This window comes from Lepidochelys olivacea (genome assembly GCF_965140295.1).
Source record: "Lepidochelys olivacea isolate rLepOli2 genome assembly, chromosome: 6".
NCBI classification, from domain to species: Eukaryota; Metazoa; Chordata; order Testudines; family Cheloniidae; genus Lepidochelys; species Lepidochelys olivacea.
In genome coordinates this window covers 87,163,982-87,189,160 of record NC_140416.1, presented here as the reverse complement: position 1 = coordinate 87,189,160, position 25,179 = coordinate 87,163,982, and the positions used below count along the sequence as shown (strand labels likewise).

Here is a 25,179-nt window from a genome sequence, read left to right as displayed (position 1 = left end):
CCACACAATGGGTCCTCTGGGTGCTAATGTGATACACATAAATAATAATAAAAGCAACAACAAAACTGGACCTACCCAAATACATAACCCACATTTGCCACCTCAGGAAAAGCCTGAGAGAAAAGACAAGCCTTCCACTGTGGCAAGAGAGGTCAAAAATCACAGGCTCTGGTGGAGCAGTAGGGGAAGCATGTTGCCAGGTCAAGGGTCCTTGTCAGAGGATGACATTAGAGACTTAGCAAACACAGGGAAACTATCCTTGTTTGTCTTTTACCTCTCCAGCTGCCATTGGAAGCCACATATGCAATTTGCATTTGATCTTTCTGTTTTTGGTGCTGTGGAGTGCCCCCTCCTGAAAACAGGCTCTGCCTCAATGCCAGTTGCATCAAGCTGGGACAAGCATTTCATCCTTCTGGGTGATGCTAATGCTCTGGGTGCACAACATCCTCCTCATCAACCACAAGAACACAGCCTTCCATGGATGAGCTAAGGCAGAGAAGTGACAAGCTTTGGGTTTAAGCATGCCAACCATGTTTGGGGAAGTTTCCAATGCATTTAAATCTTACATTCCCAGCAGCTTCCTGCACTGAGAAATCTGCACTTACCAGCTCCCCTCACTCCAGCAACAAGCATGGCACAAGGAGGGCATTAAACACATACAGAACTGGTAACCATCAATTCACCCATTCAGATAAAGACACTCAGAACAATGCAAGTGAGGCAACATTTAGACAGAACTAGGTGTCATTCAGGAGTATCAAAACACCACAAATCACCAGCTCCCATGAAAGAGACCTCCTGCTCAGCCAGCTATTTCTAGTTATCCAGCTAGGTAAATTTAGACATTGCTCAATGCTGTGGCACCTGGGCACCCGCATCTTCATCCTCTCCCCCTCTAACTTTTCCTGATCAAACAAATTCCTTCCCAGGGACACCAGGGCATGGGCTGACCTAGTCATTTGGCCAGCTCAGCTCAAACTCCTTCACAGTAGGAGCTGCTACTACTCCCACATTCACTCAATATCCCTGGAATATTCTCTCCAGCTCGGAACTGCTGTCTATCCCTATCCTTAGTTTCAGGGGAGTTGATGGAAGAGAAAGTAGAGGCAGGGCTGCATTACAGTTCCAAGATCCCCTTGTTACACACTCCTGCATCCCATCTACCCCGTCCCATCCACCTGCTGTGGAAAGGGAGAGAAATCTGCTCCTATTCAGTAAATATCTCGTCCCAAGCCATTCTATACCACTGGCAAGAACCCCTCTGTCCCCAAGGCATTGGGTGAGGGGGTGACTCTCAACCCCCACGGAAATGTGTCCAAGTTGCTGTGGAGCCTCTTACAAGTTATGTGCTGAAGGGTGAAAGGCCGTTCTAATGTAGACATCATCTCTGTTAAACTATTTCTCTCTCATTTAATGGAATACCATGGAGATATAAATGGAGATAAAGTAGCAGGGCTCAGAGAACAGCAAGGATGCTATCTTTATGCAGCATGACAATGTTCAGTGGTTAATTAGACACCGTTAACCTATTTTAGCAGGGGACATAACTGGGATGAATGGGGGGAAAATGTCCTTGAAATCTTTTAATGTCCACAGCTCATGGAGGGCCCTCGTTACACTTCTGTGCCACAGAACAGCATGTCCCTGAGTTACAGCTGAGCACCAGAGGTCAGCCTGCAACCTCTCAGCACACAGGGACCATAGGAACACATTGCAACCCTAGTATGGGGAGGCAGGAGGGTGGGGTAGCCAGGTAAGAATAAAGGAAGCGATTACGGTGACCCGTCAGGTATACTAAGGCATTGTTCAGAAAAGAACGCATCTGAAATTGATGGCAAGGGCTGCTGGGGATGATTGGGGGCAGGTGGACAGGGTACATAGTTGATGGGCAAGTAAAATATGGTTTGTTGGAAGTTTCCACTAGCTTTACAGGAAAGAGTGGGCAGGCAGAGCTTGGGCCTGGGCAGATTTGTTTGCCTGGGTTATTTTGCAAGGCTTGGGCTGTGTGCAGTGTCAGAGCCCCAGCTGCCTCAATGTCCAATAGATCTGTCCTCCCATCACTTAAACATGAAACCAGCACTAACGGCTAGCAGCAGGGATGAAGAGACATCAACATTCCACTCTGGGGCAAAACTGCCCCTATGCTATAACCTCTGTGGGTCTCAAGCACATAGCTGTGAAGGCGGGTAAGAGCAGAAGTTACACTGAAAGGCTGATGCTCAGAGGCACTTTTGTTGGAAAAATCAATTCTGCCTTCTCCCCTCCTGCACTGAGAGCACAGACCCTTCCGCTCATCCCCATAGGACAGCACTTTCTGGGCAGGGAAATCACAGCACCTATGCAACAAGATATCTGGTGACCAACCCTTCCTCCACTGGGGACCCGGCAAACAACCCTCCCCAGACTGCTCCCCACTCATGTCACATCTTTATGCTGCACTCAGCTGCTACCTGCACATATGCTCTATAGTCTATAGCACTCCAAGGAGATCTGAACAAGTGAGCCAGCCCTGTCAAAATGCTGGCAGGCTCTACGCCACTGGCAAGACTCAAGCTGCACTGGAAGGTGTGCCTATTCCCGTGTAAAGTTTGCCCCCTGCTGGCCACATCTGCAATAACATTCCCTGTCAGGCTCAAGGTGAAACTCTAGGCAGAGGGCTCATGGAACAACAGAAGAAGAAGTACACTGGTGCTTACTGAAGGGTGGATGGAGACAGAGTGACAGAGAGCATATGCAAAATCAAACGCAGCATAACCTGTCTGGAGAGGATACGCATCTCTCTTACCTTGAGGCTCCTGTTTGTGCTCTTGCTTACTCTCATTGTTTGCTTACAAAAAGCCTGTGACATGTCTTAGGGTGATGATAGATCTAGAAGCCCCACATGCCACTATGCCCTGGTCTACGCTAGGACTTTAGGTCGAATTTAGCAGCGTTAAATCGATGTAAACCTGCACCCATCCACACGATGAAGCCCTTTATTTCGACTTAAAGGGCTCTTAAAATCGATTTCCTTACTCCACCCCTGACAAGTGGATTAGCGCTTAAATCGACGTTCCCGGCTCGAATTTGGGGTACTGTGGACACAATTCGATGGTATTGGCCTCCGGGAGCTATCCCAGAGTGCTCCATTGTGACCGCTCTGGACAGCACTCTCAACTCAGATGCACTGGCCAGGTAGACAGGAAAAGGCCCGTGAACTTTTGAATCTCATTTCCTGTTTGGCCAGCGTGGCAAGCTGCAGGTGACCATGCAGAGCTCATCAGCAGAGGTGACCATGATGGAGTCCCAGAATCGCAAAAGAGCTCCAGCATGGACTGAACAGAAGGTACGGGATCTGATCGCTGTATGGGGAGAGGAATCCGTGCTATCAGAACTCCGTTCCAGTTTTCAAATGCCAAAACCTTTGTCAAAATCTCCTAGGGCATGAAGGACAGAGGCCATAACAGGGACCCGAAGCAGTGCCGCGTGAAACTTAAGGAGCTGAGGCAAGCCTACCAGAAAACCAGAGGGGCGAACGGCCACTCCGGGTCAGAGCCCCAAACATGCCGCTTCTATGATGAGCTGCATGCCATTTTAGGGGGTTCAGCCACCACTACCCCAGCCATGTTGTTTGACTCCTTCAATGGAGATGGAGGCAACACGGAAGCAGGTTTTAGGGACGAAGAAGATGATGATGATGAGGTTGTAGATAGCTCACAGCAAGCAAGCGGAGAAACCGGTTTTCCCGACAGCCAGGAACTGTTTCTCACCCTGGATCTGGAGCCAGTACTCCCCAAACCCACCCAAGGCTGCCTCCTGGACCGGGCAGGCGGAGAAGGGACCTCCGGTGAGTGTACCTTTTAAAATACTATACATGGTTTAAAAGCATGCATGTGAAAGGATTAATTTCCCTGGCATTCGCGGCTCTCCTGGATGCACTCCCAAAGCTTTTGCAAAAGGTTTCTGGGGAGGGCAGCCTTATTGCGTCCTCCATAGTAGGACACTTTACCACTCCAAGCCAGTAACACGTACTTGGGAATCATTGTACAACAAAGCATTGCAGTGTATGTTTGCTGGCGTTCAAACAACATCCGTTCTTTATCTCTCTGGGTTATCCTCAGGAGAGTGAGATATCATTCATGGTCACCTGGTTGAAATAGGGTGCTTTTCTTCAGGGGACACTCAGAGGTGCCCGTTCCTGCTGGGCTGTTTGCCTGTGGCTAAACAGAAATGTTCCCCGCTGTTAGCCACGGGGAGGGGGGAAGGGTTGAGGGGGTAGCCACGTGGTGGGGGGAGGCAAAATGCTACCTTGTAACGAAAGCACATGTGCTATGTATGTAATGTTAACAGCAAGGTTTACCCTGAAAGAGTATAGCCACTGTTTTATAAAATGTGTCTTTTTAAATACCGCTGTCCTTTTTTTTCCTCCACCAGCTGCATGTGTTTCAATGATCACAGGATCTTCTCCTTCCCCCAGGCTAGTGAAGATTAGAAAGAAAAAAAAAACACACTCGTGATGATATGTTCTCTGAGCTCATGCTGTCCTCCCACACTGACAGAGCACAGACGAATGTGTTGAGGCAAATAATGTCAGAGTGCAGGAAAGCACAAAATGACCAGGAGGAGAGGTGGCGGGCTGAAGAGAGTAACTGGTGGGCTGAAGAGAGGACTGAAGCTCAAATGTGGCGGCAGCGTGATGAGAGGAGGCAGGATTCAATGCTGAGGCTGCTGGAGGATCAAACCAGTATGCTCCAGTGTATGGCTGAGCTGCAGCAAAGGTAGCTGGAGCACAGACTGCCACTACAGCCCCTGTGTAACCAACCGCCCTCCTCCCCAAGTTCCATAGCCTCCACACCCAGACGCTCAAGAACGTGGTGGGGGTGCCTCCGGCCAACCAGCCACTCCACCACAGAGGATTGCCCAAAAAACAGAAGGCTGGCATTCAATAAATTTTAAAGTTGTAAACTTTTGAAGTGCTGTGTGGCATTTTCCTTCCCTCCTCCACCACCCCTCCTGGGCTACCTTGGTAGTCATCCCCCTATTTGTGTGATGAATGAATAAAGAATGCATGAATGTGAAGCAAAAATGACTTTATTGCCTCTGCAAGCGGTGATCGAAGGGAGGAGGGGAGGTTAGTTAGCTTACAGGGAAGTAGAGTGAACCAAGGGGCAGGGGGTTTCATCAAGGAGAAACAAACAGAACTTTCACACCGTAGCCTGGCCAGTCATGAAACTGGTTTTCAAAGCTTCTCTGATGCGCACCGCGCCCTCCTGTGCTCTTCTAACTGCCCTGGTGTCTGGCTGCGCGTAACCAGCAGCCAGGCGATTTGCCTCAACCTCCCACCCTGCCATAAACGTCTCCCCCTTACTCTCACAGATATTGTGGAGCACACAGCAAGCAGTAATAACAGTGGGAATATTGGTTTCGCTGAGGTCTAAGCGAGTCAGTAAACTACACCAGCGTGCCTTTAAACGTCCAAATGCACATTCTACCACCATTCTGCACTTGCTCAGCCTGTAGTTGAACAGCTCCTGACTACTGTCCAGGCTGCCTGTGTACAGCTTCATGAGCCATGGCAATAAGGGGTAGGCTGGGTCCCCAAGGATAACTATAGGCATTTCAACATCCCCAACAGTTATTTTCTGGTCTGGGAATAAAGTCCCTTCCTGCAGCTTTTGAAACAGACCAGAGTTCCTGAAGATGCGAGCGTCATGTACCTTTCCCGGCCATCCCACGTTGATGTTGGTGAAACTTCCCTTGTGATCCACCAGAGCTTGCAGCACTATTGTAAAGTACCCCTTGCGGTTTATGTACTCGCCGGCTTGGTGCTCCGGTGCCAAGATAGGGATATGGGTTCCGTCTATGGCCCCACCACAGTTAGGGAATCCCATTGCAGCAAAGCCATCCACTATGACCTGCACATTTCCCAGGGTCACTACCCTTGATATCAGCAGATCTTTGATTGCGTGGGCTACTTGCACCACAGCAGCCCCCACAGTAGATTTGCCCACTCCAAATTGATTCCCAACTGACCGGTAGCTGTCTGGTGTTGCAAGTTTCCACAGGGCTATTGCCACTCGCTTCTCAACTGTGAGGGCTGCTCTCATCTTGGTATTCATGCGCTTCAGGGCAGGGGAAAGCAAGTCACAAAGTTCCATGAAAGTGCCCTTACGCATGTGAAAGTTTCACAGCCACTGGGAATCGTCCCAGACCTGCAACACTATGGGGTCCCACCAGTCTGTGCTCGTTTCCCGAGCCCAGAATCGGCGTTCCACAGCATGAACCTGCCCCATTAGCACCATGATGCATGCATTGGCAGGGCCCATGCTTTCAGAGAAATCTGTGTCCATGTCCTGATCACTCATGTGACCACGCTGACGTTGCCTCCTCGCCCGGTATCGCTCTGCCAGGTTCTGGTGCTGCATATACTGCTGGATAATGCGTGTGATGTTTAATGTGCTCCTATTTGCCAAAGTGAGCTGAGCGGCCTCCATGCTTGCCTTGGTATGGCATCCGCACAGAAAAAAGGCACAGAACAATTGTCTGCCATTGCTCTGACGGAGGGAGGGGCAACTGATGACATGGCTTACAGGGTTGGCTTACAGGGAATTAAAATCAACAAAGGGGGTGGCTTTACATCAATGAGTATTTCAGGCAGGTCTTCATGGAGGGTTCCAATAAGAAATGGTGCACCTAAGTAATTGTTCTTATTGGAACAAGCAGGTTGGTCTGGCCTCTGATTGATACATGGCTAGATTTACCTCGCTGCACCCTCTCTCTGAGTGACTGCAGTGTGACCTAGAGGAATGAGTCCCCTAGACGGGGGATGGGGGAAAGCAAATGAGTACAAAACAAATCTGGTCTATTTCTTGTTTTGATCCACTCCATCTATCTTTTACATCTTTGGCTGGCAGCAGACGGTGTAGAAGGACTGCAAGCCATCCACATCTCATGGCTGCTCGGCAGAAGACGGTGCAGTAGGACTGCTAGCCATCCTCATCTCTTGCCTGCCTGGCAGAAGATGGTACAGTAGGACTGCTAGCAATCCGTATCACCTGCCTGCTCACCATAAGATGGTTCAATAGGACTGACTGCAGGACCAAAGAGAATGACCTGGTCAAGTCACTCCAAATTTAGTCCCTGCGCACATGTCTGCCCAGGCGCTCCTGGTCGACATGGCCAGGACCACCTCGGACATGACGATGACGGCTACCAGTCATACCGTACCGTCTGCTGCCACAAGGCAATGGGTTGATGCTGCTATGTAGCAATGCAGTACCACGTCTGCCAGCACCCAGGAGATATACAGTGACGGTTACCTGAGCGGGCTCCATGCTTGCCGTGGTATGGCGTCTGCACAGGTAACTCAGGAAAAAAGGCGCGAAACGATTGTCTGCCCTTGCTTTCACGGAGGGAGGGAGGGAACGGGGGCCTGACAATATGTACCCAGAACCACCTGCGACAATGTTTTAGCCCCATCAGGCATTGGGATCTCAACCCAGAATTCCAATGGGCAGCGGAGACTGCAGGAACTGTGGGATAGCTACCCAAAGTCGACGCTTGCCTCATTACTGTGGAAGCACTCCGCTGAGTTAATGCACTTAGAGCATTTTCTGTGGGGACACACACACTCGAATATATAAAACCGATTTCTAAAAAAACGACTTCTATAAATTCGATCTAATTTTGTAGTGTAGACATACCCTATGAGTAGCTGCATCCACGCCCAGTCTTGGGCTGAGAATGTAGCTAAAGCAAGTATCTGTATGAGGCAGATCTGCAACTTGCAGAGCTCCTAGCAGTGTCATCTCAGGCTGTGCATCATGCTAGCCAAGCTCCCAGTGAGCACATCTAGCTGCAATGGGGGGATGAAAGCAAGGAGAGACCTAGGAGACATGCATCCCACCATAAAGGGACGTTAGATAAGATGCTGATCTCCCTCACAAGCAACACAGAGCCGACAGAAAAGCTCTGGTCCTCGACGCCTGGCCAGGGCAGGACTGGTCCCTACATCTATTCTCCAGGGTTCTGTCCAGCATAATTTTAAAGAGGCTGCTACTCTTTTCCTTGTGGGACTTGCCCTAATAACCACACTAGATTTTTCTTTGCTCAGTTCCCCCCCTGGAGAACAGTAACATTACAATGGCACCATATCAGATACATCTCCATGAACATGTGGCACCTTTCTCTCAGAGAGGAGCTACTTTCAGAAATAACACTGTTATTGGGGAGGACCAGATATCTTGCAGAAACAGACAGATCAGACTGCACCAAGTCTCTCCGCAGGTGGCGCTGCAGTCCTCATAGCCCTGAGAGAGAGACGAAGTGTTCCAGAATGCATGCCTCCCAAACGAACAAAAAAAGATTGGGAGAGCAGAAGGCCGCCAGATAGTTTATTTTTCCACCTGACTTTCACCACTGGAGAGGTACAAGGGCAGGTGCGTGTGCGCACGCATGGGCAGGACCATTTGCAGACTTGGAGGGAGGGTTCAGTCTGCATATTAACATATTTCCTGGCACATCTAAGCCACTTCCTTTTTATGAATCACCTCCAACCAAAACTGCTTCAAGCTGCCCTCTTGCTAAAAAAATTTAAAAAAAAAGAAAAGGGGAAGATGTGATGTTCATAAATACATTTGATTTTGAGAGAGTGGATTCATCACAGGAAGAACAGAGAAGGGTTACATTTGAAGAATTCTAATCAAACTGGCCAGCGTTCTGCCTCTCTGCATCCATATCAAAATACTGAAAACATGTTTGTCCTAGCACAGATTGTCTGGCTCAAAAGACATAAGCCCAGATCCTCAAAGGTACTTAAGTGCCTAAATCTGGGGTTGAGGTGCCTAAGTCCTATTTTAGGCATCCTTGCGATCCACAAAAGCCCCGTTCAGCTGCTGCCTAACCTGTAGGCGCCTGAACTCACTCAGCACGTACAGTTTTGCAGTAGAAGTTCCCTAGGCACCTGTGTTTCTGCCTCTGAGCACATATGCTGCTGCCTCACCCTAGGCCAGGGGTTGGCAACCTTCGGCACGTGGCCCATCAGGGTAATCCGCTGGCATGCTGCAGGACATTTTGTTTACATTGACTGTCCGCAGCTCCCATTGGCCGCAGTTCGCCCTTCCCAGCCAATGAGAGCTGTAGGAAGCAGCGGGCTGCAGGGAGGTTACATCGGGAACATCAAGTCTGGTCTTTGTGTCCCCTAGTTTTGCTGGAGAACTCCTTGGAGGAACAGAGAACGAGAGAGAGCACGCGCACACACACTTTCTTTGCCCCCATTGAGGAGACTAGGATGCTCAATCTTTTGCAGATACTCCCTTCTCAACTCCACCAGGCAATACCATAATCCCACTGGTTCTCTAGTCAAGCAGAGCGTCCATCACGAAAAAAAGGTTAGAGAAGACCTACCTGTCTCACAAAGAACAAACAGAAAACACCACTTAAAAAAAAATACCCTGCACCCCATTTCAGGCCAGCAATGCCTATCGCAAAGAAGCAGGAAAGGGCAAAAGTCCAATTATCACCCCTTCACAGGCAAGCCCACTGTAACCAAGAACTGTGCTGGATTAAAATGGGAAATATTTCTCTCACCTCTTGCTACTGCCCTGCTGTGCGTCTCTTATGGTGACTCTTCTGCCCATTGTTTTTTGGCTTTTTACTGGGGCTGAACGTAACCACCAGTTGGTAGAGGCAGGGAGAGCACTATGGAGGGACAAGAGGACGGGAACCAGTTAGCATTCCCGGAACATAACAGCCTATTTAAAAAAAATAAAAAATCCTAACACACACCCTGGGCCTGCACACCACAGCTCTATCACCATCTTTATGTCCTTGACACGTGCCGATGGCATGGAGGCGGCTGGCACCAGAACAGCCCAAGAGAAAGAACGCGAGGCCAATGGAGATTTATGTGAGGAGAGTGAGATGGACAAGGTAAAATTGTCAGGAGGAGTTGTTAGAAAGTAAAATATATTGTGACAATTCCACTCCTGCCGTTCATCAATAAACTGACAGATCATTTAGTGTCAATTAGGAGTGATAGATGGACAAGTCCCCATGATCCTGGGCCAAAATTAATGGCTGGGAGGGAGAGAGTGATTGAAAATGACGGCTGACATTGAGAGGAAAGTCCTGAAGGTCCCCAAGGGGCCATTACTTGCCTCATTCCCTTGCAGATCAATGCAGGGACAAACCCAAAAACAGACACTTCAAGACAAAACTTAATCAGACTTCCTTTCCTTCCTTCTCCTTCCAAGTTCCGCTCCCTTGCTCAGCCACCTTGCTCTCCTCTGCCTGCTCTCGCCACGCTGCTGAGAACAGCTACAGGTGGCAGTAAGACACGGCAACAGAACCCTGCTACAGGCTTCCCCACAACCAGGAGCCTTACTCAGCTCCTAACATGGCAGCACCACAGGGAAGCACATGCTTAGATTTATTTCAGCAACACTGTGTTGAGAATAGAGGGTGGAAGAAATGACACACCCTCCCGCCTTGCCATGCACAGATGCAGAATCTCACAGACACTTCACTATTCCCACTTGCTGGAAAGGGATGGCCAGAGGTTCTATAAACCAGCTTCTCTCAAGGGCCATTTCACACAGACAAGAGAGCGTATTTTAAGTCCCATCTTCTTGTAACAGGCGGCTTTAACTTTACTTATCTCCAGAGCCCTCAATTCATTCAAGTCCTTAATCCCATAAATCACATTCCTCCAGCTCTGGGGCCCAGTGCTGCCACTCCCCACCCTCCAGAGCCCCAAACAACTTCTCCACCCAGGTCATGCCACCATCACTGCAATGCTCTTGGGTGCATCCCACCTGCCCCTACTCTCTCCGATGTCCACCAATGCTTCCCTGCTATCACATGCACTCTCCAGGGCATTATATTGCCATCCTGCCTCAGGACATTTCAGCATGCTCCAGGGCATACCCTTCCCACACCTACTCTCCAGGACACGCCACCATTTTTCCAAAGGAAGCAGCTTCAGTTATTCCTAAGGCCACCTGTTCCCAATATGCCACCATCATGGACCCTCCGTGTCCACCAGGGCACAACAGATTCATGTGTGCACACATTGTGGGTGACTTCCTGATGAAAGCTGCTTGCGAAGGCACCTTGAAGTGGCTGTATTTGTTCAAACACAACACTAGATGCTGAGGAGAGGATTGTGGGAACTAAACCACAAGGGCTGATGAGAATGAAGGGAAACAGACCCAGGTTTCATGCAAATGTCCTTACAGCAAAGCAAGGACAGAATCAGACACTAGCAGAGATAGATATGGAAGAGACGCTAAAGAAAATGTCTTCGGTGAGGACAGCAGCTATTTGATTGAAAGGGACCCTGGCAAGTTGTTTTTTTTTTTTTTTTTAAATACTTCCACTTATAAAATCCTTATGGATGCTCAAAAATAAATTCTCTTTGCCTGAAGCCTGGACTTTTCCCATTGGTAAACACTTTCCCCCTCTTTGCTTCTTAGGACGCATGAGCCAACACGGCAATAAACCATTTACTGTTTTTCAGGAGTGTCAGCAATGATGCCATCAAAGGCATCAGCACAGCTCTCATAGCAGAGCTTGGGTTCCCTCTGCTGGTTGAAGAGCAGATTCACAACAAAACAATGATTATGTTATTACTATTAATTTGTATGGCAGAGTATTAGGCCCCAAGTATCTAGCTAGGTACTTATATAGTCCCCATCACCAGAGCGCTAGGGCTGGAATAAGCAGCACTGGGGCTGACACTAAGAAAAACTGTGTCTTCCCTTTCTCTCTTCAGATAATAGAGGAAGTTCAACTTCAGGGACACCCCATTGGAAGAAAAATAGATGATGCCAAATAGTAGTGAGGAGTGTTATAATGGTTATAGCAGAGTCCCGGCTCTGCCACTTAACCTCTTTGTCTCAGCTTCCACATCTATAAAAGAGTGGCTACTAATAAAAATAGCTATTTCACGGGGCTACTGAGAGTTCTAATTAACCTTTTCATACCTGATTCTTTGTAACCTTATTTGTAAAATGTGCCACTTTGGTGGCCTCTAGAAATTAAGTGACAGATCTGTAGATGCTTTTGGAACCTTTGTGATGAAAGGCCCTATTCATGCAAAGTATTTTTAAAATAAAATAGAGTATGGAGAGAACCAGAGGCTACCTACCCCCAACTTGCAACAGATTGAGGTAGAAATGATCTGGCAGATAGAGCCAAGAGTACAGTGGGATATATGCTAATGACCCAGGTTATCCAGGTGAGACAAGACCAGGGAGGGTTGTGAGGGGCTCCAGAAGGGTCCAGCAAAACTAGGAACAATGGAAAACAAAATGGTAGATGAAATTCTACCATGACAACTGCTAGGTGACACACATTGGAAGGACAATTTCAAGTGACCTGCTCACACTGACAGGCTCTGGAAACTAGTAATGGAGCAGGAAAGTCGTCTAAGTGCCACGGCAGATAAATCAACAAGGCTACCCGTGCAACAGACAACGTAGTCAGAACTGGAACGAAGAGGTGAGGCTGCATAAGGGGACAGAATAAGAACTACAAGGCCATTACATAAATAGATGCATATACTAGCTGATCTGCAATACACCTGCACATGACAGAGAAAAATCTAACTACAGCCCCATCTCCAACCTTCCCTTCCTAAGTAAAAGTCATTGAGGGTTTGTCTACATGCTGGTTTTGCACTGATTTAACTCCACCAGTTTAGAAACCAATATATGTAAAGGATGCAGTCTCCTAGCATGGGCACAGTTAAACTGGTATCAGTGCTAATACTGGCAGTAGCTATACCAACGTAAGCACATCGATAACAGTGTAACTGCAAACACACAGTGGGGGAGGAGGTGGGGGAAAACCGTGTTGTACTGATTTAACTAGACAGCCTTCCAAACCAGTATAGTCAGTCAAATTGGTATAAAAGCGGTGCATAGATAAGCCTTGGGAAAATAGAAACAACCCAGCTGCAGCAACATGTGTGACATCAGCCTATGACTCAGACACTTCACAAGCAAAATTTAGTATGAGATATGCTAGAGAAACAGCCCTAGTAGCACTGGCATCTTGGAAGGAAGGGATGGAGAAATCAGTGTTTGAAGAATCTGCAGCTGGAGTCACAAAGAAAAGACAAATGACAACAAGGGATTATCCAGACTCCTCCTTTCCCATCTTTAATTTTTTAAAAATCAGAATAACTCCCCTAAAACTGACATGGTCATAAAAATTTCTTCTGTGGCCCTTAATGCCAATCAATAACAGCTTGCATCAAGTGGCCACTTCCACTGCGTCTTGGAGTGTTACTCAATCCAGAAGGTGCCTGAGATGCCAAGCGAACCAGGTCTCTCACAGAGATGGACCATTCCCCTTGATCTTCTCTCCTGCTCCTTTGTCAGATTTGTGTCTAATTTGATTGGAAGCTTCCCTGGCCAAGAACCTACCATATCAAATCTCTGAAGTGCCCAGCATACTTCAGGATGCTAGAGAAATAATAATATAGGTGTGTCCTGAACCCCACTCCTCTGAGTTGGCGGGGTCAGGCTGTGCACTTTTCTTCTGCTCTCCCCCAAACTACAGAATCCAGAAGATCCACCTCAATATGTTCTTCTAAAGAACAAGCAGTAACTTCCCCAGAAACTTACTTTTTCCAGGTAGGCTCACTGTTGGGTGAAGGGCCACCTAATTAATTTGGTCCAGGTAGGCCTTGAGTGACCTTTGCCATATAGGACCTGCCAAGGGGATCCTTGAATGCTCCATCCTGTCCTCAGGGCCCTGTGAACCCAGCATACTTCTGAAAGAGGCATATGTAGTCCTTTCACAAATTGGAGAGCCCCCAGAGTTAGGTGACCAAGCCAGGAGATACACTCAGGTGTGTGCTGAGAAATATAAGCAACTCCCCCACATCCTACCTGAGCCTAAAACAAGAGGCGTCTTCCCACTCTTTAGGTCCATCAATAGGTGAGGCAGAGCCCAGTTAACTTTACAGCCTTTGGTGAGTAGCCTGAAGTTTTCACCTCTCAACTCCACCTGCCCTTAGTCCAGGTCCTCCGTCTCTTGGCATGTCCTGATCTCCCCTTTCCTCTAGATTCCCTGCATCTTCCATCCTGGAGTCTCCAGCTGTACTGAGTCCCACCTCCTTCCCCGATTTCTCTCTTCCCTGAATTCTGTCCCTGACCACCTCCAGCAATGTGGGATCCCTCCATAAAGGCTTCTTCCTAGATATTACATTCACCCAACCAAACACAACATCTTCTGTATTTTCCACAGTATGCATCCGATGAAGTGAGCTGTAGCTCACAAAAGCTTATGCTCAAATAAATTGGTTAGTCTCTAAGGTGCCACAAGTACTCCTTTTCTTTTTACACAAACACTGATCCCTTTCACTTTCCACCAAGGCTGGACACAAAATCCTGATTCCTTCTGTGGAGTGCCCTGGCTGCCCGTGGGACTCCACCATTCACCAATGGTGAAAAGAGTTCAGCCAGGAAGAGTATTCTCCTGGACATGCTCCTAAACCCACCTCCACACCCCTTCCCAATTACTGCAGCTGGCAAGGGATATGCTGTCACTGGTTTCACAGAGATCTGGAGGCCTGAGCAGAGTAGCACGTAAGGAGAGTCAGTCAGCTGCCCCCAGCAGGATGGATACTCTGGGTTGGGTGGTCTGGAGGGCTGGCTCACAATAGCATTAGAGACAGAGGCAGCATATGAGGTTCAGGAAGATCACCCTAGTGGTTGTGACAGCAAGCCCTAAAAGGTGATGTTCAATCAATTTATGCCTAAGCCCAGGGCTGTCCCTAGACATTGTGGTGCCCTACACAGCCCCCTATGCAAGGGGTGTGTGTGTGCGCGTGTGCTCGCGCTGCGCCCAAGGTCTTTAGGGGTCAGGGGGGAAACGTAGCTCAGGGGAAAGAGTGGAGTGGGGGCAGAGCAGGGGCAGCTTTCCTGGCCAACTCAGCCAGCTGTGGGAGCAGGCTGGCCACTGGAACAGCATGCAGCTGCATAGGCACCAGGAAATTTGGGGCAATTTGGTGCCCCATCCCATCCCGAGAAAGAAAGAAGCTGGTACTCACTTGGAAGGTGCCATTACAGGATCATCTGCCCAGCCTCCTTGCCGGCGTGGGGGTTTAGGTGGGGGGCCCTTTAAGAATAAGAGAGACACACAAGAAAGAGGATATGTTATATGCAGTTCCAACCAGACCACCTCACACTCAGTTCACTCATATTGACCTCTGCAGAGAATTACCTGGCAAGAAGTTTGAGTCCAATACCAAGGTGCTGTTTTTAACAAAGTTTTACAAAACAAAGGAACAGCAATGTTGCAAGGCAGGTTTAAAGTGTCTGAGACAACAGGATGCATCACTCTATCCAGGGACCGAGCTGAGTCTCAGGTTCACATACACAAGGCTCAGATGCTGCCTAGCCAAAACATGCTGGGTATGGTGGCAGTCCAGCATGTGGGTACTGCCCTCTCCAGGAAGGTGCATCTGCAGTTTAGTATTGTTAAACTGCACACATTTTTGTTTCATATCATAAGTGCACAACAAATTAACACACTCCCTACGCCCAAGGAGCTCTCTCTTCAAGACAGGCAGACAGACAGGACAAGACACAGGCACATTAGGAGACTGAATTGGACTTTTAGAAGATAATTATTCCTATTATCTTGCTCCTTCCTATGATGTGCCTTGTGGCCATGGCAATAGGCAGGTGGGGACATGGCTCAGGGATTGGGATAAGAATTTCTGAGACCATAAGGGGAGCCAGTAGACTGCTGTTCTGCGTGTCCAGCCCATGCCCCCTGCAGCTTTGGGCTCAAATCCCCTCTCCCAGGATACTGAAGTACCTGATATGGCAGAGACCTTAGCAGTTTGCATGACACACAGTAGTGTGAGAGATGGGGCAGGGCAAACAATTTCAGATTTTCATAGCACCAAAGGACGCTGTCCAGAAAAAGCAGGTGGGCTAGAAAGAGTCGTAAGACTACAGCACCAAATGTGGAGAGCGACACAGTAACCCTAAGGGAGCTTCAACCCTTAGGCAGGGGTAGTTAACTTTAGTTAAGAAAGGGGAAGAGATGAGTGAATACTGAAGATTTCCTGGTCTCAGAGTGAGGGGTGGGGGAAGAGGATAACTCTGAGACAAGGCCGGCCAAGGGTCTCTTGCTTCTCAATGAGGAAAGGCTGGTGGTAACCCTGAGGCAGAGGGTCTCCTCTGTTTGTTTCTAGAAACAGAAGTATTGTTTGAGAGTGTGGGAAATGGACACAGCCTGCCAAGGGCAACTGCTGCCTGCTGTAAGGAGGGGGCATGACCCTGCATAGCTCCTCAGGAGGAGCAAAAATAGGCACTCTCCAAAAATAAACAGGGAACAGAAATGAGCTGGGAGCCGCAGTCCCAAAATATTGGCTTTCTTTAGCAAAGGGAGCGCGGGAGGGCAGAGGGACAGGCAGGGAACGTGAAATGCAGGAAATGGCCTCCTTATATGGGTTCATCCGCAGGGGACAGAGCTCAGTCGACTGGAATGACCATGTCACAGAATGCAAAGCCTTCAGGGCCCCAAGTGAATGGAGTTTTCTGATCTTTACATGATTCCCCCAGATTCTTAAGATGCCAAACTACAGAAGAGGCTGCAGTGCCAAAAAAGGAGCATTTTGAATTTAGATTATTTGTGTGCTCCCGAGCCCAGAAAAAAAGGGGAAAAAACCACACCACATATGGGCGTGCGTGCACATACAAAAAACCCTACACACACCCCACCCCTACATCTCCTCACACAACTGTCCCTCCCCACACATGCAACCCTGACCCCCCTCCACCCTGCTCAGATCCCTCCACAGCTCTACACAATCCCACAGACAGCCTACAGCCCATGTCCCCCAGACATACAGCCCCAGCACAGTCACATTCAAAAACACCTCATGGGTCTGATGAGTTACATGAATGCTGCCAAATAGTCCAGTGGACAGAACCGAGGGAGGACCCAATACCTCCAGCCTCTGCCCTAGATCGCATTTCCCAGAGTACTTAGGGTTTAATCACAAACTATCAAGGTCAACATTCAGGTTCAAGGTTGCTTCAGCTCAGGCACCCAACATTAGAAGGTACCTCTGAAAACATGCCCTGGTCTATGACCAAGACATGACTTCACAGTGTAACTGGGGTTTAACCCCACTGCCTCACCCACTTTACATCCTCTCTCCACTGAACACACAGACCGTGTGGCTCTTAATGTCCAGAACACTAACCCTCCACTATTCCCACAGCCCTTGTATTCCTGTTGCAATAAAACCAGTAATTCTTTCACGATTACCTACAAGGAATATTCAGTCACAATGATGGCCAGGCCAAGAATGAATTGAGGATCATTGGCTTTATCTTTGTCTCTTTGCCTGTAAAGTATCATAACTAGGTTAGTGTACCATATACATTTTTAAAAATAGTAATTTGCATTTATTCATAGGTTTTAAGACCAGCAGGGACCACTGTGATTATCTAGTCTGACCTCCAGTATAACTCAGGCCATAGGACTTCTATGAATTAATGCCTAATTGAAATATTCATATATTTTAGAAAAAAAAATCTAATCTTGATTAAAAATTTTCCAGTAAGGGTGAATCTACCACATCCCTTGTTGCAATAATTAATTAATTATATAGCATCATTTATCCAAAAATTTCAGTGTTCTACAAATTAAGATGCAAGCATCATGTCACACATCACCAAAATACAGCCACTTCTGAGGTAGATGTGGCTGCCCCAAGTAGCCCTAAATAAGAATTCAAGACAAAACTAAAATGAATGTAATGTCCAGTTGAAACTTCACATAGAATTTAGGGATACAGTTCTGGTGTAGTGGCCAAATTCCAACCTAGATACCCCAATTTTTATGAAGTGGGCTGTAGGATTTTTAATGACCAAAAATGGTCAAGACCTCTGTGCCCCTTAGTTAGGTGCCTAAATAAGTGAATGGACTTTCAAAATGATGAGCACCCAGCAGTTCTCAATGGGTGTCACCCTGGTTTATTGGTGGACAACTTTCTAGTGTAGCTCTTCCCATTTCTTTGCATGTTTATAAAATACTTTATTCTCTTTAGCTGCATTAATTAGGGGCTGATCTACACTACAAAGATTAGGTCAGTTTAAATACATCATCCAGGTCTACAAAAAAATTTCACACCCTGTGCAACATAATTAAGCTGACCTAAGTCCTGGTGTAGACACTGTTAGGTCAACAGGAGACTTTTTCCATTGACCCAGCTACTGCCTCTTGGACAGGGGGATTTACTACAGTGACAGAAGAACTCCTTTCATTGCTGTACAAAGCGTCTACGCTATAGTGGCGCAGCTGCAGCTGTGCTGCCATAGCATTTCTAGTACGGACATAGCCTACTTTGGTTTTCTTGATGCCCTCAGCTCTTTCCAGGTTTTAACTAAATTATATATTCTTGGTCAGATACCCAGTTCCAGAAGCTTTCTTACCTTCAGTCCCTAGAAAATGTCCCTTGCACATTGGTCATGGCTTGGTCCTTTAATTTTTTTTTCCCTACAGGGATTCAGTCTGCTGTGTCTTTGTGATTGTGCCTTTCAAGGATTCCCCAGACCTCCTTCCTCACGGGTAGAGTTTAAATACAATGTATTACATGTTGCTCACTGCCCCCCATAATTACCTGAATCCTATTAGTCATACCTTGCTAGGGGCTGTGAACCCCTATTCCTCACTATGCTGAATTCAAACAACTAATGGTCACTAGCTCCTTCCTACTATTCTCAGTTAGTTCCTCTTCCTTGTCAGATAGCAGTAATTCTAGGGTGGCTTCTGCTCTGCTCCCTACACCACTGGGGGGGTTTCCAGACTCCTATTAACTTGGGCCTCTACAGCTGCAGAGGTAAAGGAGCTGTGTGGATGCTAGAAGCACCTCAACTGCCTCTCTTTGGAACTTGAGCAGGCAAACCTTTCAGAAGATTATTAGTGTTACAGAGGCAGGTTATGGATGCACTGTGTCCTTTCCATAAACAGATTCTCAGAAGAGATTGTGAAATGTGGATTCATTTTCCTTCATCATCACAACACCTCTTGGGAGCCATCAGCAGGAAATATGAACTCAAACAACACCGACAGTGTGTGTCAGAGGGCACATGGACCTCAATCCCAACCTGAGAGGCCATGATGGTCCATCCCATGTATCTCATACCTCCTAACCAACATCCGATAGAAGCACAAGGCCCAACTCCCTGCCACAGGCAATAGCTTTGGGGGTGGAGGTCTGGTGGCAGGGGGGATTGTATGTAGATGCCTTGTTTTCATTTAACAACCACCACAGAGTGGAGAGAAAGAAGGACCAGGCTTCTGTTTCAGTCTCCACAATAAGTTACCCAAGGCTCCTCTACAGCTAAGAAAAGCTGCCTCCTTGGAGAGGGCTCATGAATTAGTTTTAATTATCACCAAACAAAAGAATTCTGACTCAAAGAGCCCCAGTGCCTCTGGGAAGCCACACAAATAAACCAGTCTGTACAGCCACCACGCAGAATAAGACATGGGGAAGGCCTGATTCCTTGGTCTGCCCAAACCAACTCCCCTAGCTTCCTAGGATAATGGAGAGTGGTCCCCATTACCAGACCCCCTAGGGGCCTCCCTCTCTTTAGGAGGCCTTTGTTAGAAAGAAGTAAAGCTGCCTTTAGCAAATCAGTCTCCCAGGAGTTCCCGGGGTATCCTAAATCCCTGGAGGACTGGGTCTTCCCTTCCCCAGGACCCTTTTGTCCTAGTAGCTGCTTACTTCCCTTTACTAGGAAAACTGGGCCAGAGGTGCATCAAGATGGCAAGGAACTAATTTAGGGCCCCAAAAGTTCTATACAACCTCACAAAGGGGATAAGCCACAGCAGCCCATGCTGTACAACAGTTGTCAGGATTTCATGCCATAAAACAGTGTCATATCCAGCTACATAAATCAGGACCATGTTTCTGTCCTTTCAATAAAGTACACATATTGAAGCATATGGCACCCTGCCCTGCCCTCCTATGGCTTATATCCTTCCCTCTCCCCCCACATCTATACATCAATGCACTCCCCTCAAGGGCTTATCTTTTCCAACCCTGGGGTTACAGAACAACGTCCCTCCTCACCCCAAGGCTACACAGCAATGCCCCTCCCACCCATCCTGGCTATATACAGAAAGGTCCCTTTATCAGCTTGCTCCTCCCTAGGGCTATGTACTGGTAGCAAATGTTCACATCCAGCTATACCCCCCCATCAGCTCTTTTAGTGGGCTTAGGATGGAAGCATTCAAAGCATAAAATAAATGTGTGGAAAAAAAATCTTTTAATAAAACTATTTCCCATGGGATGCTCAGTGTCTGTCCCTTCTCCCCACCCAGGGAGCTGCTGAGCAACTCAACAGCTAGGGCAGTTGAACAGGGAGGATGCTACAAAAAAGGCTGGGGAACGTGGCTGATTAGAAGAGCTATTTTGGTGAGAACGAAGGAAGATGTCATTGAAAGGCCAATAGAGAACCTCAGCGGGCTGAAAATAACTGCCCTGCTGGCTGGCCACTTGGGGTTCCGGGGGGAGTGGGAGAGAGGCAGTACAGGGCCTTGGGGAGCACCAGGTCATATGATGCTGGGGCTCACACTGGAGAAGTTGGCCTAATTAGGGAACATGAGTTAGTTGCATTTTTCAGATTCCTCCTGAAGAATCTGGCCAACTTCCAGCTGAGCAGGCCCAGGCATGGCTGGGAGTCCAGTATGTCTGCAGGCAACAGAGAACCACATGGAAAGAGAAGCAAGTCCACTTCAAAAATATACAGGTGTAACAGCCCATGACTTCCGAAACACTGGCTCCCCTCTGGTGGATGATGCGTCTCCTAATAGCAGAGAATAACAGAATCCAGATAGCCAGCAGAATCTTCTGGACATGGCAGGTAAGTTCAGCCCAGTCCAGGACAAACATGTTTGCCAAGCAAATCTGGGAGGGAATTCACAACTGAAAACACCGCCAAGAAACACAGCCTTAGAGCTGGCACTTATTTCTCTCGGGCTCTGTTGAGATGCCTCTCACTGTGAGAGCTATCAACTCCCACCCCAACACCACACCAAACCATGCAAAGCTTTGGTAGCATGTCCCATACCAAGAGGGGTTAGCCTTAGCTGAGGGCTCCTCCACAGTCGAGCATCATGGGGGATAGCAGAACCCTACAGAGCAAGGGATCTTAATTAAATTGTTAGATAGGTGGGGTAGGGGCTGTCTTTTTGTTCTGTTTGTACAGCACCTATCACAATGGGGTCCTGGTCCATGTCTGGGGCTCCTAGGCACTATCACAATACAAATAATAACTAATAAGAAGGATTGAAGTATCTTGTGGGAGCAAGACAGGACTCCTTCAGTTCTAAACTTCTCAGAGCAGAGGGTATTGAGAAAGCACCTAGCACAGAGCTGGTGCTTCCTCAAAATAAATAAATAATCCCCCATTGGGATAAACTCACTGCTGGCCATATGCAACAATGGGCTCAAAAGCATCTTATTCGGCCTTCTGTAACTCTCAGACTGGAATGCCACAGGGTCAATATTTAGGTTCTGAGAAAGTTTGGAGATAGCTAATGGAATCACATTAGAGTTTACCATGTAAACTGGGCTGGGAACCCAAATACAGAGTGAGGTGCTTGAACAAGAACTGAGCAAGAAAACAACACTCTTTCACTTTCTGCTTTCTCTGATCCTGCAAAGTCTCACCCAGGTGAGCAAGCCTTAGTCACACTAGTAATGCTACTGATTTTAATGGCGCTTCTCACCTGCACGATCAGGCCCGTACTAAGTTATACATGTAAAGTACTTTACTTTATATTCTCCTCATCTGTTTCCAACAATAGCTCACATTATTAATCATGATTGCATTCCTGATAATGACCAGTTTAATTTAAATAATAAGCAGCACTTTTCCAGCTGCTTGACTAATATTAGTCAATCTCCACACAACATTATCCCCACTTAACAAAAGGGGATTAAGGCACAGATTGGAGAAGGGACTTGTCCAAGGTCACACACCAAATCTGTGGCAGAGCAGGAACAGAACCAAGGAGTCTTGGAGGACTAAGAAAAGGAGTGGGAACCAACACACTTTGCCCCTCCAGATTAACTATGTTCTCTTCCTCACCACAAAGCCAAGATACTGGGATAGACCCTTTATTATTCCATTGACCAACCTCACATCTCTTTGCTATGTGTCCTAGGCAGCCTTGGAAAGCGCAGCCCAATGACTGGTTGAATCTGGCAGGCATTCAAATCTGAGCCAGGGGATGCAGAACACATCCTGGAGCAGGCAGACGAATGGAGGGCAGGACTTGAGCTGGCACATTCACAGAAAGAGCACAAATGCTGCTGGTTCAATAATCTTCAGCCCCCAGTGGGGAACATAGCTAATACAGGAAGAGCCCAGATTATAAACACTCAGTGCAGCCCAAAGGGAGTTCAGAGAAGGGCTATATGAGTCATCAGGGCGATGGAGGGGCCAACTTCAAACTGATGATTAACAAAGCTAAGTATTTCAGCTTGGCTGAGCAATGACTAAGGGAGGGACGTATTGTAGCTGCAAAAGTCTGTGGTCACACTTGATAGTTAGGTTTCATTTATAATAGTCTTATAAAGGGTTAATAAATGATAAATAGAGATTATAAACATTTTATAGACACAAGTAGTTGGCATTACAGATGATTATAAGCCACTTACTGATCCATCAGACCCTACAGCAATTAACCATTTATTTTCCTGTTATAAAATTATTTATAAATGTAACCTCAATATAAAAAATGACCAGGTATCAGAAGGGTGTAAACCCTAGGGAGGGAAGGCCAGGATTTAGGCCAGGTGGTCCTAAAGTATTTCATAGCAATGATCACTTCTCACTAGAACAATCGCCGCCTTGACACCTCCTCTCCCTCCCATCACACCATCTCTGTAGCAACAACTGCTCACATGGAAAAGTCCCCTCAGGAAAATAATGTTAGTTTATTTTAATGAAATGTAGCAGCCAGAAGGAGCTAGTACCATGTGACCAGGCAGCTCTCCAGATTCCCAGCAAGTGCTCAGTAGGACCTGGCTTGGGAACTGCTGATCTAGGGTGATACAGGGGGATGTAATTAGATCTAACCAGAAAGAATTAAGAGGATGAAGATTTAGGCCGATTCTCTTCCCAGCAGCAAGAAGAAAGCCTGTGGAATCATCCCCCAAGGGAAGTCCCATCACATGAGACAGTGAAAACAACTTGGGACACAACCCTGGGGCTTCTAATATAGGGAATGATCCTGCCCTGACCTAGCAGGAGAATGGGTGAACTAGGTGGATCTTTCTTACCATTAACTGTTATGATACTATGAAAAGAAAATTGTGAATTGCAATGCTGTTTCTCTCTATGACTGGCATCAGGCCAACTGAGAGTAACATCCTGTGGCCAGAAGTAATGAGGTGAGAGGCAGAGTTTCCTTCCTGGACTTTAGCCTTCACGCATAACCCCTCCAGAATGGGACCTCATACAGGCTTCCTAGGATTGGAATAGAAAACCCAAAAAAAGAGCTGATCCCCCATAGCTTTGATTCAGCAGACAATTGACAAGTGAGGACCTGGTAACCGGTGGTGTTCTGACTGTTAAGTGGCAGACACAGTCATTTCACTGTTGAGCTGCCTCATGCACAGTAGTTCCCATCACATTCAGAGGGCTTGACACCAAGCTACTAAATACCCTCAACTCCCACAGATTTCAGTGCAATCAGCACCTTGTAGGATCAGGCCCAGAGGCACTGGCCTTAGGAAGAAATTCACATGACAGCAGACCAATAAGATACCGTGTTTATCTGCTGGTATTTAACCAGATAGCTCAGAGAAGCCTTGGGAGGAAGGCAGCATCTGCTCTGAAAAGACATTTCTGTTTGGAGAGGATGCAACCCATTTCCCCCTCATCTCTGGACTGAGGCAGGAAGCACTCCTTCCAAGCTTTGGAGCTCAGCAGTACTGCTGGCGGTGAGGGAGAAGAAAGGAGGGCCACTCCAACTTCCCTCCAGGGCTCAGCCCCTGCAGAATGCCCAGCTCCTTCTGGCGAGGGGAGCGAGAGACCAGCTAGGGCATGCCACGCTACCACTAGGGTATTGGGATGGTGTTTTCTCCTCTCTACCTTTCTTCAGCTAAAAAAAGCATTTGCATATCTAATATACACAATAAGCAGCTTTAGCCAGGAGGACTGTGCAATAGTGACTCCTGACATAGGCAGAAACTACACAAGACTCGTAACTCTGAAGCTTTTCAGAAAATTCAGAAGCATTTCCAAGCTTCCCCCCAGGAAACAATTGCCCATTTGATGAGTTTCTAGTACATCCTGAACAGCAGTCAGGACTCCCTTTTCTAAATGAATGCTCTGAAATTTACAGGAATGCCTTTTAGTTATGGTAAATCCATACAGGAGAGCACTACTGAAAATGCAGCTTCCTTCATGTAACTCGGGAGCTCAGCACGAAACCCAAACTCACCCGATTCCCTCCAGGCGATAACATTTCCCAAGGAGCCAGTGCAGTGAGAACGCAAGGGATGCAACCAAGTTCCCGGGGCAGAAGAATATCACAAAAAGGGTACAGGCACACATCCTAGCTAAAACCCAGTTTGTCTATTGACTGGCCTCCTCCAGCAGGACTCAGTGACTCCTAAAGGGGAGCTTTCACACTAGGGCATCCTGCCACGCATACCATAGATTAAATCAAAACCCAGTCTCCGATCTGACACCCTGGTCACTAATTGCTGATATAAAGAAAAGGAGTACTTATGACACCTTAGAGACTAAGGTGTCACAAGTACTCCTTTTCTTTTTGCGAATACAGACTAACACGGCTGTTACTCTGAAACCTGTCATTAATTGCTGATATGTTTTTCATTGAGGGCATAGCACCTTCCCAGCTCCTCTACTCCCATTGGCTTCAACATGGAATCTGATGTCCCCACCATTTCTGTGGCAACATGCATGACTGTAACCTTAGTGCAGGATGCAGCAGCTACGAAGGAGGGAAATCCCTATGAAAAAAAGGATAGCAGTAAGAGCCAAGGGAAAGCAGGCGAATCATTGAGCCTGAGGCATGAGACTACCATCTTTTATTCTCCTGTGAGAAAGTCCCTTTTAAAGCAATCTTCACTTGCATTGACAGGTTAGCCCTGCCAGTTCCCCTAGGAGAAGCCAGCATCTA

At 47.5% G+C, this 25,179-nt stretch overlaps 1 protein-coding gene across 2 annotated transcripts in view; it reads right to left on the bottom strand.

Moving 5' to 3' along the window:
- Window positions 1-25,179, bottom strand: part of IFT43 (intraflagellar transport 43) — a 60,062-nt gene that overhangs the window by 28,799 nt on the left and 6,084 nt on the right. Inside the window, exons 3-4 of one of the 2 annotated variants that reach the window (XM_084631728.1) lie at window positions 15,041-15,108; window positions 9,568-9,678 (exon numbers count right to left, since the gene is read on the bottom strand). In XM_084631728.1, the coding sequence (XP_084487854.1) occupies window positions 9,568-9,678; window positions 15,041-15,108 (179 nt within the window). The remainder of the gene's footprint in view (window positions 1-9,567; window positions 9,679-15,040; window positions 15,109-25,179) is intronic. The other variant, XM_084631729.1, reaches the window with a different exon arrangement.